General features: G+C 27.9%; 1 protein-coding gene across 1 annotated transcript in view; it reads left to right on the top strand.

Moving 5' to 3' along the window:
- The first annotated feature begins 63 nt into the window (after nucleotides 1–63).
- LOC111420703 (metabotropic glutamate receptor 3) overlaps nucleotides 64–13,536 on the top strand; it is a 35,242-nt gene continuing 21,769 nt past the window's right edge. The window contains exon 1 of the mRNA XM_071201401.1: nucleotides 64–1,387. Coding sequence (XP_071057502.1) covers nucleotides 193–1,387 — 1,195 coding nt within the window. The 5' untranslated portion in view covers nucleotides 64–192. The remainder of the gene's footprint in view (nucleotides 1,388–13,536) is intronic.

Genomic DNA, 13,536 nt, shown 5'->3' with positions numbered 1-13,536 from the left:
GGTCAAAGAAATAATATTTCTCGCACCTTTTTCTTTTTTTCTTTTTTCAACCACGTTTGTTTACCAAACCGAATCCTCTCTCTACATTAACTCCTCCTCTTTCTCACAACACGACGTCTTGAACATTTCCTCGAGCGGCGATTCAGCCGATTCAGTTCACCGCGCGAACCGAACAGTTAAGGATGTGCCAAAATGGAATTTGGCGATCTTCTCGATTCAGTTTCAAAATCCGATCTGAAAGATCGTTTCGGAGAGTACTTCAACAAAAGCGCCCAAAACAATTCGACGTTGCTCGACGTTTTTGCATTAAAAAGGCGTTTAGAATTGAGCACCGAATATTTTTTGATTCCTTCAAAACCGACGACGACCACAACGATAAAAACAATCGTAACAAAAGATTCATCGAAAAAGATCGTTGAAAACGAAGATTTTTTTGGTCAAATTTCGCTGTTTAGAAATGAACCGTGGGTGGTACCTTTACTAGCTATTGCTGTGGTTTTAATTAGTTTTATTGTGTGTTTCGAATTTTACGTACTATTAAAAGTCTCGCGTAACACGCCGAGCCGAAGACATTTATTTTTAGGACAAGTACTTCTTTTAGGAGTGTTTATGTGCGGTACTCTTGGTATAATTATAGCAGCGACACCGACTCCGTTAACGTGTGCGGTTATTCGTTTCGGTACCGGATTAGCGTACGCAATTATATTCGCCTCATTACTCGTTAAATGCATCTTTTTGATTAGTTTGAACAGTGGCGTTTATCTCCCGGCTACTTATCAAAGTCTCCTGTTGTTTTTCGCAATTCTTATTCAAATAGCAATTGGAACCCAATGGCTTTTAACAAACCCGGCCGATATCCAAAAAAGAACTTTCGATGTCATCTCGAATCATCACACAATGTTAGTAACCGCGGATGATGTCACCAAATCGATTGTTATCCCATTCTGCAAAACACAATATTCCGACATCCTCTTGTCGTTAATTTACGTTGTCTTTTTAATCATTTTCGTCGGTGCTTTAGCGATGAAATCGCGAAGTATACGAAGTAATTATCGGGAATCAACTTATATTGGGTTGTCGATATTTTGTAGTGTACCAATTTGGTTGGTTTGGACGTTGAGTGGATTTGTTGTACTCGAGAGACATCGCGATGCTTGTCTTGGACTTGGACTTGTTGTAACAGGTGCGGTTATTTTCGCGGTGATGTTTATACCGAAAGGGAGACAATTAGTTGCAACAGGAAAAGATGGGGTTTATTTGGAGGATAAGGAGGAAGCTTTTAGCTCGATTAGTAGAACTGGATCGGGGTATTCCCCTTCGTTCTTTCATTTTAAACCGCCTAAATACTCTGAGAAAAATATTCACCCAACAATTAGTACAATACAAGGTAAATATTTTTTTTTGTTAAACTAAACCGTTTGTTGTATATTTTAGTTTTCTAGTGTTAGTTCTAGTTTTAATTGTTATTTAGCGCTAGATTGTTGTATGTTTTTATTGTATATTCACATTTATCCATGTTGCAAGTTAAATAATTAAATTAAATAATTATCCTCTATCCAAGGAAAATAAAATTAAAGAAATGAATTTTATACAAAATTTAGCCAAATTTCCTTTGAAAATTATTAACAATCTTTTTAATAAAATATATATTTAAGACCGATCATTACATTCGAAACCCGAAAAAGAACTCAACATTTATAAACCTATTGACTTTAATAATGTTACCAATCATCTTTTCTAAATACAACATTTCTTTGGCTTTTTCCAATAGGAACAACATACTTAATATCTTTTCTAATTATCATTATAAGATTAATTAATAGTAAAATGAAAGAAAATGTGTATTCAATCAAGTGTTCTGAATGTAAAGGTGTTTATATTGGCCAAACTGGCAGAAAACTAGAAATATGTTCACAATTAGTTTTAACAAAATATGCAATCGCCTTATTTTCGCATAATCTAAGTGTCAAAAAAGATGCGAATTCAAAAATTCCTGGAAGCCGTGTTTATTGAAATTAAGAAATGAAACTTATTTTAAATTAAAGCTCAAAGCTTTCTCTTTAAAATGATGTATAATAATTGTTGGGTTGCATTGGAAAAATATTGAGGAAAAAGATGTTGAAACAAAACTTACATTTTCGTATAACCTAAAAGTGTCAAAAAAGATGCTAATTTAAAAATTCCTGGAAGCCGTATTTATTGAAATTAAGGAATGAAACTTATTTTAAACTAAAGCTCAAAGCTTTCTCTTTAAAATGGTGTATAATAATTGTTGGGTTGGATTGGAAAAATATAGAGAAAAAAAATATTGAAACAAAACTTACATTTTCGTAAGTGTCAAAAAAGATGCTAATTTAAAAATTCCTGGAAGCCGTATTTATTGAAATTAAGGAATGAGACTTATTCTAAATTAAAGCTCAAAACTTTCTATTTAAAATGATATATAATAATTGTTGGGTTGCATTGGAAAAATATTGAGAAAAAAAATGTTGAAACAAAACTTACATTTTCGTATAACCTAAAAGTGTCGTCAAAAAAGATGCTAATTTAAAAATTCTTGGAAGCCGTATTTATTGAAATTAAGGAATGAGACTTATTTTAAATTAAAGCTCAAAGCTTTCTCTTTCAAATGATTTATAACAATTGTTGGGTTGGATTGGAAAAATATTGAGAACAGAAATGTTGAAATAAAACTTACATTTTCGTATAACCTAAAAGTGTCAAAAAAGATGATAATTTAAAAATTCCTAGAAGACGTATTTATTGAAATTAAGGAATGAGACTTATTTTAAATAAAAGCTCAAAGCTTTCTCTTTAAAATAATCTATAATAATTGTTGGGTTGGATTGGAAAAATATAGAGAAAAAGAATGTTGAAATAAAACCTACATTTTTGTACAACCTAAGAGTGTCAAAAAAGATGCTAATTTAAAAATTCCTGGAAGCCGTATTTATTGAAATTAAGGAATGAGACTTATTTTAAATTAAAGATCAAAGCTTTCTCTTTAAAATAATCTATAATAATTGTTGGGTTGGATTGGAAAAATATTGAGAAAAAAAATGTTGAAACAAAACTTACATTTTCGTATAACCTAAAAGTGTCAAAAAGATGCTAATTTAAAAATTCCTGAAAGCCGTTTTTATTGAAATTAAGGAACGAAACATATTTTAAATTAAAGCTCAAAACTTTCTCTTTAAAATGATGTGTAATAATTGTTGGGTTGGATTGGAAAAATATTGAGAAAAAAAAATGTTGAAATAAAACCTACATTTCGGGACAACCTAAGAGTGTCAAAAAAGATGCCATTTTAAAAATTCCTGGAAGCCGTATTTATTGAAATTAAAGAATGAGACTTGTTCTAAATTAAAGCTCAAAGCTTTCTCTTTAAAATGATGTATAATAATTATTGGGTTGGATTGGAAAAATATTGAGAAAAAAAATGTTGAAATAAAACCTATGTACATTTCGGTACAACCTAAGAGTGTCAAAAAAGATGCCTATTTAAAAATTCCTGGAAGCCGTATTAATTGAAATTAAAGAATGAGACTTGTTCTAAATTAAAGCTCAAAGCTTTCTCTTTAAAATGATGTATAATAATTGTTGGGTTGGATTGGAAAAATATAGAGAAAAAAAATGTTGAAACAAAACTTATATTTTCGTATAACCTAAAAGTGTCAAAAAAGATGATAATTTAAAAATTCCTAGAAGCCATATTTATTGAAATTAAAGAATGAGATTTATTCTAAATTAAAGCTCAAAGCTTTCTCTTTAAAATGATCTATAATAATTGTTGGGTTGGATTGGAAAAATATTGACAAAAAAAATGTTGAAACAAAACTTACATTTTCGTATAACCTAAAAGTGTCAAAAAAGATGCCAATTTAAAAATTCCTAGAAGCCGTATTTATTGAAATTAAAGAATGAGATTTATTCTAAATTAAAGCTCAAAGCTTTCTCTTTAAAATGATGTATAATAATTGTTGGGTTAGATTGGAAAAATATTGAGAAAAAAAATGTTGAAACAAAACTTACATTTTCGTATAACCTAAAAGTGCAAAAAAGATGCTAATTTAAAAATTCGTGGAAGCCGTATTTATTGAAATTAAGGAATGAAACTTATTTTAATTTAAAGCTCAAAGCTTTCTCTTTAAAATGATGTACAATAATTGATGGGTTGGATTGGAAAAATATTGAGAAAAAAAATGTTGAAACAAAACTTACATTTTCGAATAACCTAAAAGTGCCAAAAAAGATGCAAATTTAAAAATTCCTAGAAGTCGTATTTATTGAAATTAAGGAATGAAACTTATTTTAAATTAAAGCTCAAAGCTTTCTCTTTAAAATGGTGTGTAATAATTGTTGGGTTGGATTGGAAAAATATAGAGAAAAAAAATGTTGAAACAAAACTTACATTTTCGTACAACCTAAAACTGTCAAAAAAGATGCTAATTTAAAAGTTCCTGGATGCCGTATTTATTGAAATTAAGGAATGAAACTTATTTTAAATTAAAGCTCAAAGCTTTCTCTTTAAAATGATGTATAATAATTGTTAGGTTGGATTGGAAAAATATTGAGAAACAAAATGTTGAAACAAAACTTACATTTTTGTATAACCTAAAAGTGTCAAAAAAGATACTAATTTAAAAATTCCTGGAAGCCGTATTTATTGAAATTAAGGAATGAGACTTATTCTAAATTAAAGCTCAAAGCTCTCTCTTTAAAATGATGTGTAATAATTGTTGGGTTGGATTGGAAAAATATTGAGAAAAAAATTTTTGAAACAAAACTTACATTTTCGTATAACCTAAAAGTGTCAAAAAAGATGCTAATTTAAAAATTCGTGGAAGCCGTATTCATTGAAATTAAGGAATGAGACTTATTTTAAATAATAATAATAATAATAAACAAGTTTATTGTTCACAAAAATCGATACAGGTACATAGTATTGAAAATACAAAAAAGTTTATATATCTAAATTTAAATTTATGAACAAAAGGTGATGTTCGATAGTCTCCTATCGTTCTTCCACAATCACCCCCTTAAAAATAATAAACATAAACATAGACAAAACAGAAAAGAACATGAAAAGAGAAAGAAAACACGAACAAGAGAAAATTTATGCGCAAATACGGCAGAGCTGAGGTATTAACATCATCGGTAACCCTGAAAGGTGCATTGAGCCGAAAACAAGGCTGCCCTATATCGACGTTTAAGTAATGCAACGGACGTGCACAGTCCTACAGATCCAGAAATCTCGTTAACCAGTTTTGAAATTTGGTAAGAATAGCATTTTTTAAAAAATTGACGTTTGTGAATGGGTGGTGTGAGAGTTCCCTTAAACCTAATATTGAGGGTGTGCACGTCCGTCCTGTACCGTATCTTCCGGCGCAGGTAGGGTGGTCGACCTGTCGTTATAATATTGAAATAAGCTGTTGCGCAATGTAATTTTCTGCGGTTGATCATATTTAACCAGCTTATTTCAATCAACTTGTGACTAATGTGCTCTCGTCGCCTTATACCAAAAATTAGTCGCAGACATGAATTTTGTACTTTTTGTATTTTTTGAGCTATACGTTTAGATAGAAAAGAGGAGTACAACATGTCCCCATAGTTAAAACCCGATAACACCAGGCTCTCACAAAGTAAACGTTTACTGCTACCGGTTAGGAAATGACGCGCGTTATAAATGGATTTTAATTGACAGTATGCCGCCCGGATCTTTTTATTAATATATTCATTGAAAGTTAGATTCTCATCAATAATTATTCCCAAACTTTTAACTGAATCTTTGCACGTTAATTGTTGGTTTCCTATACGTATGTCAAGTTTGGGTTTAATTCTTTCCCTAAGTTTTTTCGGGCCAAAAACAATAACATCGGTTTTTGCTGAGTTAATTAATAAATTATGACGACGAGACACATCCACAAGGTTATCTCAATTTAAAGCTCAAAGCTTTCTCTTTAAAATGATGTGTAATAATTGTTGGGTTGGATTGGAAAAATATTGAGAAAAAAAATGTTGAAATAAAACTTACATTTCGGTACAACCTAAGAGTGTCAAAAAAGATGCCATTTTAAAAATTCCTGGAAGCCGTATTTATTGAAATTAAAGAATGAGACTTGTTCTAAATTAAAGCTCAAAGCTTTCTCTTTAAAATGATGTATAATAATTATTGGGTTGGATTGGAAAAATATTGAGAAAAAAAATGTTGAAATAAAACCTATGTACATTTCGGCACAACCTAAGAGTGTCAAAAAAGATGCCTATTTAAAAATTCCTGGAAGCCGTATTAATTGAAATTAAAGAATGAGACTTGTTCTAAATTAAAGCTCAAAGCTTTCTCTTTAAAATGATGTATAATAATTGTTGGGTTGGATTGGAAAAATATTAAGAAAAAAAATGTTGAAACAAAACTTACTTTTTCGTATAACCTAAAAGTGTCAAAAAAGATGCTAATTTAAAAATTCCTGGAAGCTGTATTTATTGAAATTAAGGAATGAGACTCATTTTAAATTAAAGCTCCAAACTTTCTCGTTAAAATGATGTATTATAATTGTTGGGGTGGATTGGAAAAATATTGAGAAAAAAAATGTTGAAATGAAACCTACATTTTAGTATAACCTAAAGGTGTCAAAAAAGATACTAATTTAAAAATTCCTGAATGCCGTATTTATTGAAATTAAGAAATGAGACTTGTTCTAAATTAAAGCTCAAAGCTTTCTCTTTAAAATGATGTATAATAATTGTTGGGTTGGATTGGAAAAATATTGAGAAAAAGAGTATTGAAACAAAACTTACATTTTCGTATAACCTAAAAGTGTCAAAAAGATGCTAATTTAAAAGTTTCTGGATGCCGTATTTATTGAAATTAAGAAATGAGACTTGTTCTAAATTAAAGCTTAAAGCTTTCTCTTTAAAATGATGTATAATAATTGTTGGGTTGGATTGGAAAGATATTGAGAAAAAAAATGTTGAAATAAAACCTACATTTTTGTACAACCTAAGAGTGTCAAAAAAGATGCTAATTTAAAAATTCCTGGAAGCCGTATTTATTGAAATTAAGGAATGAGACTTATTTTAAATTAAAGCTCAAAGCTTTGTCTTTAAAATGATGTATAATAATTGCTGGGTTGGATTGGAAAAATATTTGGGAAAAAAAATGTTGAAACAAAACTTACATTTTCGTATAACCTAAAAGTGTCAAAAAAGATACTAATTTAAAAATTCCTGGAAGCCGTATTTATTGAAATTAAGGAATGAGACTCATTTTAAATTAAAGCTCCAAACTTTCTCTTTAAAATGATGTATAATAATTGTTAGGTTGGATTGGAAAAATATTGAGAAAAAAAATGTTGAAATAAAACCTACATTTTTGTACAACCTAAGAGTGTCGAAAAAGATACCAATTTAAAACTTCCTGGAAACCGTATTTATTGAAATTAAAAAATGAGACTTGTTCTAAATTAAAGCTCAAAGCTTTCTCTTTAAAATGATGTATAATAATTATTGGGTTTAATTGGAAAAATATTGAGAAAAAAAATGTTGAAACAAAACTTACATTTTCGTATAACCTAAAAGTAAAAGATGCTAATTTAAAAATTCCTAAAAGCTAATTTATACTAATACACAAATTAAACAATCCACAGTATCCAAAATATTAAAAAAAAATTTTGACACCGAAAGTGTTAAAAATCTTCCAAAAAGTTGCTGACCAAAAACAGTTACCAATACATTATTAATTATTCATAATTGTTGAAACTGTAATTTTTTTGACATTTAAAACTCTCAACGGCGTTGTTTCGGTGCCTACTTTGATTGTAATTAGCTGATTTAAGACTTTCAAAAAACCCATATTTTCTTGATTTTTTTTCTTATACAACCATATGATTTGATATGTTCATCGCATAGAGGGACTTATCTTCTATCAAAGTATGCAAAAAAAAATATATGCATCCCATTTAACAAATCAATGTTGGTTGCCACAGCAACGAAACAAAAAACAATACAAACAAGCAAATAACGCCAAAAAATGCGCCATGATCAATAAAGAAACTTGTATTTGAAACATTTTTCTTTAAAACCACAAATGGCGAAGTTATTGGTTATATTCCAGACATTTAATACATCCTGTATATTGTAATATACAGGGAGGGTGGTTCAGTTTTTAATCGCGAAACTTTACTAGGATGTAGTACTTGGAAAAATAAGACAAGTTTTTTATATAAACATAGGGTCGCAACTCTTTTGTTTTCGAGCTATGAGCTGTTAAATTGGTTAATACCTTATTTTCAACCATACCTTAAACTTTCCTAGCACCCTCTAAAGGGATGAAATTCACAACCTCTTTGATTTTCTTATAACAATTTTTTAACGTCATGCAATATTAACATAAAAAGATATGGGTTGTAAAACTTATCCATTATTGGTACTTTTTTGTCTCTTTAGTTTTTTCTTTTTAGTTTGAAAAATAAATTATTTCAATATTAAACTTTATGTACCTTATGTTTATTTACAACAAAACTTTCTCTTCGTTAATTCACAATTATTAACGCGCCATATTTTAATTTTTCATTTTAATTAAAAGAAAATCAATGCGATTTTAGAAACGTTTCTCCATGCCTTTTTAAAGAAAGTTATCATAGAAAATAAAGATAGTAATAAACCTGTCCAAGAATTTTATATCAAAGAAGGTAACGAATTTATAAGCTCGTTTTAACTTTCGTTTTCTTTCTTTCGATTTTTTTTTCTACAGACAGTTAATAAATTTCGCGAAATTACACGGAAATATTTTCAACTCTTGACCCACCTTCACCAGGACACCAGCTTCAATCAATCTTTTGCACCAGATATTCCTCACCTCATTTTACAGTTATCTTCGCCGGTTTATACACGATAATTTTGCATTCCCACCTCTTACGGATATAAATTACAAGAATGTTGACTTGTAAAGAGAAATCATCTATACAAGTCAACTATAAATCAGTCTTCATGTAAATTAAAGGGGTATTGTTGAAAGCGGGGTCAAAAACGATTAATAAGGGGGCATTTTCTGGGTAGAATCAAATAGGAAATTAAAAATCCTTTAAAATGAGTCCAAACACGACTAATTTATCTCAAAAATTACCCAAGTTATAACCAAAATTCATAAAAAAAACAAAAAACGATCGGTGTTTTATAAATAATCGTATCTCGGTTGTTTTTGAAGATAATTATATGGTGTTTGGGCTCTTTTTGAAGCTTTTTTAATGTAGATTACGAATTTTTAATTAAAAAATAATTTTATTATATAAAACTTTTAAGAAGAACTAAAAAAAAGGTTTCTATATGGACCGGATTTCAATTAATCAAAATTTATGGTTGACTTGTAAAGAGAAATCATCTATATAAATCAAAAAAGAGACTATAAATCAATTTTCATGTAAATTAAACGGATATTGTTTGAATGCGGGGTCAAAACGATTAATAAGGGGGCATTTTTTGGGTAGAATCGAATAAGAAATTAAAAATCCTTTAAAATGAGTCCAAACACGACTAATTTATCTCAAAAATTACCCAAGATATAACCAAAATTCATAAAGAAACAAAAAACGATCGTTGTTTTATAAGTAATCGTATCTCGGTTGTTTTTGAAGATAATTATATGGTGTTTGGGCTCGTTTTGAAGCTTTTTCAATGTAGATTACGAATTTTTAATTAAAAAATAATTTTATTATATAAAACTTTTAAGAAAAACTAAAAAAAAGGTTTCTGTATGGACCGGATGTCAATTAATCAAAATTTATGGTTGACTTGTAAAGAGAAATCATCTATATAAATCAAAAAAAGACTATAAATCAATTTTCATGTAAATTAAACGGATATTGTATAAATGCGGGGTCAAAACAATTAATAAGGGGGCATTTTTTGGGTAGAATCGAATAGGAAATTAAAAATCCTTTAAAATGAGTCCAAACACGACTAATTTATCTCAAAAATTACCCAAGTTATAACAAAAATTCATAAAAAAACAAAAAACGATCGTTGTTTTATAAGTAATCGTATCTCGGTTGTTTTTGAAGATAATTATATGGTGTTTGGGCTCTTTTTGAAGCTTTTTTAATGTAGATTACGAATTTTTAATTAAAAAATAATTTTATAATATAACCTTAAATAGAAGGAAAATGTACAGTAACGTGGTTAGATTGATGAAGTAAAAACCCAACAACAACGAAGAAGAAAATACTTAATTAAAGAAAACAAGACGATTTAGGATCAAAATGAGACGAAAAGAAGACGTTGTGGGTTAATTTCTCCGGATCTCTTTTGAAGTGCTCGATTTATTTTTAGTCGAAACCTTTTGACCGCTTTCACCGTAATTATTATTCATTAATCGTTCTCAGATGTCACGGTTTAATAATTTAATAATCGAACGTTGCTTCAAAGTTAATGATTCTTGAATTTGAACCAATTAAAAAAATAATTTTAAAATAATCATTTAACAAATTATTAATATTTGTGTTATTAAAATATTAATCAAATTTATTAATTGTCGAAAAAAATTAATCTTCATTAAAAATCCTTTAAAATGAGCCCAAACACGACTATGTTATCTCTAAAAACAAGCGAGATACGATGATTTTAAAAATGGCGATCGTCTATTGTTCTTTGCATTTGCGGTTTATATTTTTTGGTGTATCTTGGGTGTTTTTTAAGATAAATGGGTCGTGTTTGGACTCATTTTAAAGGATTTTTCATTTTCTACATGATGGGATTAATTTAAAGTAACTTTTATTGCGTCTTAAAACGCTTATTTCAATTTATTTGGAAAAAAGTGTTTTAATAATTATATTTGATGACCCTAATTTGAATGAAAATCGATTTGGAAAACCTGGTTTGCCTAGTATATTAAAAAAATTAAAATAATTTTAAAATATTCATTTAAAAATTAATATTTGTTATTAAAATATTAATCAAATTTATTAATTATCGAAAAAAATTAATCTCCATTAAAAATCCTTTAAAATGAGCCCAAACACGACTATGTTATCTCTAAAAACAAGCGAGATACGATGATTTTAAAAATAGCGATCGTCTCTTGTTCTTTGCACTTCCGGTTTATATTTTTTGGTATATCTTGGGTGTTTTTTAAGATAAATGGGTCGTGTTTGGACTCATTTTAAAGGATTTTTCATTTTCTACATGATGGGATTAATTTAATTATTGCGTCGTAAAACGCTTATTTCAATTTGTTCAAAAAAAGTTTTTTAATGATTATATTTGATGACCCTAATTTGAATGAAAATCGATTTGGAAAACCTGGTTTGCCTAGTTTATTAAAAAAATTAAAATAATTTTAAAATAATCATTTAAAAATTAATATTTGTGTTATTAAAATATTAATCAAATTTATTATTTATCGAAAAAAATTAATCTCCATTAAAAATCCTTTAAAATGAGCCCAAACACGACTATGTTATCTCTAAAAACAAGCGAGATACGATGATTTTAAAAATGGCGATTGTCTATTGTTTTTTGCATTTGCGGTTTATATTTTTTGGTGTATCTTGGGTGTTTTTTAAGATAAATGGGTCGTGTTTGGACTCATTTTAAAGGATTTTTCATTTTCTACATGATGGGATTAATTTAAAGTAACTTTTATTGCGTCGTAAAACGCTTATTTCAATTTATTTGGAAAAAAGTGTTTTAATAATTATATTTGTTGACCCTAATTTGAATGAAAATCGATTTGGAAAACCTGGTTTACCTAGTATATTAAAAAAATAAAAATAATTTTAAAATATTCATTTAAAAATTAATATTTGTGTTATTAAAATATTAATCAAATTTATTAATTATCGAAAAAAATAATCTCCATTAAAAATCCTTTAAAATGAGCCCAAACACGACTATGTTATCTCTAAAAACAAGCGAGATACGATGATTTTAAAAATGGCGATCGTCTATTGTTCTTTGCACTTCCGCTTTATATTTTTTGGTATATCTTGGGTGTTTTTTAAGATAAATGGGTCGTGTTTGGACTCATTTTAAAGGATTTTTCATTTTCTACATTATGGGATTAATTTAAAGTTACTTTTATTGCGACGTAAAACGCCTATTTCAATTTATTTGGAAAAAAGTGTTTTAATAATTATATTTGATGACCCTAATTTGAATGAAAATCGATTTGGAAAACTTGGTTTGCCTAGTATATTAAAAAAATAAAAATAATTTTAAAATATTTATTTAAAAATTAATATTTGTGTTATTAAAATATTAATCAAATTTATTAATTATCGAAAAAAATTAATCTTCATTACAAATCCTTTAAAATGAGCCCAAACACGACTATGTTATCTCTAAAAACAAGCGAGATACGATGATTTTAAAAATGGCGATCGTCTATTGTTCTTTGCATTTCCGGTTTATATTTTTTGGTATATCTTGGGTGTTTTTTAAGATAAATGGGTCGTGTTTGGACTCATTTTAAAGGATTTTTCATTTTCTACATGATGGGGTTAATTTAATGTAACTTTTATTGCGACGTAAAACGCTTATTTCAATTTATTTAGAAAAAAGTGTTGTAATAATGATACTTGATGACCCTAATTTGAATGAAAATCGATTTGGAAAACCTGGTTTGCCTAGTATATTAAAAAAATAAAAATAATTTTAAAATATTCATTTAAAAATTAATATTTGTGTTATTAAAATATTAATCAAATTTATTAATTATCGAAAAAAAATAATCTCCATTAAAAATCCTTTAAAATGAGCCCAAACACGACTATGTTATCTCTAAAAACAAGCGAGATACGATGATTTTAAAAATGGCGATCGTCTATTGTTCTTTGCATTTCCGGTTTATATTTTTTGGTGTATCTTGGGTGTTTTTTAAGATAAATGGGTCGTGTTTGGACTCATTTTAAAGGATTTTTCATTTTTTACATGATGGGATTAATTTAAAGTAACTTTTATTGCGTCGTAAAACGCTTATTTCAATTTATTTGGAAAAAAGTGTTTTAATAATTATATTTGACGACCCTAATTTGAATGAAAATCGATTTGGAAAACCTGGTTTACCTAGTATATTAAAAAAATAAAAATAATTTTAAAATATTCATTTAAAAATTAATATTTGTGTTATTAAAATATTAATCAAATTTATTAATTATCGAAAAAAATTAATCTCCATTAAAAATCCTTTAAAATGAGCCCAAACACGACTATGTTATCTCTAAAAACAAGCGAGATACGATGATTTTAAAAATGGCGATCGTCTATTGTTTTTTGCATTTCCGCTTTATATTTTTTGGTGTATCTTGGGTGTTTTTTAAGATAAATGGCTCGTGTTTGGACTCATTTTAAAGGATTTTTCATTTTCTACATGATGGGATTAATTTAAAGTAACTTTTATTGCGTCATAAAACGCTTATTTCAATTTATTTGGAAAAAAGTGTTTTAATAATTATATTTGATGACCCTAATTTGAATGAAAATCGATTTGGAAAACCTGGTTTGCCTAGTATATTAAAAAAATAAAAATAATTTTAAAATATT

The sequence above is a fragment of the Onthophagus taurus genome, chromosome 1 (genome assembly GCF_036711975.1).
Source record: "Onthophagus taurus isolate NC chromosome 1, IU_Otau_3.0, whole genome shotgun sequence".
Lineage (NCBI taxonomy): Eukaryota > Metazoa > Arthropoda > Insecta > Coleoptera > Scarabaeidae > Onthophagus > Onthophagus taurus.
The sequence above is the reverse complement of the archived record's forward strand: the minus strand, read 5'-3'. Positions and strand labels throughout refer to the sequence as shown.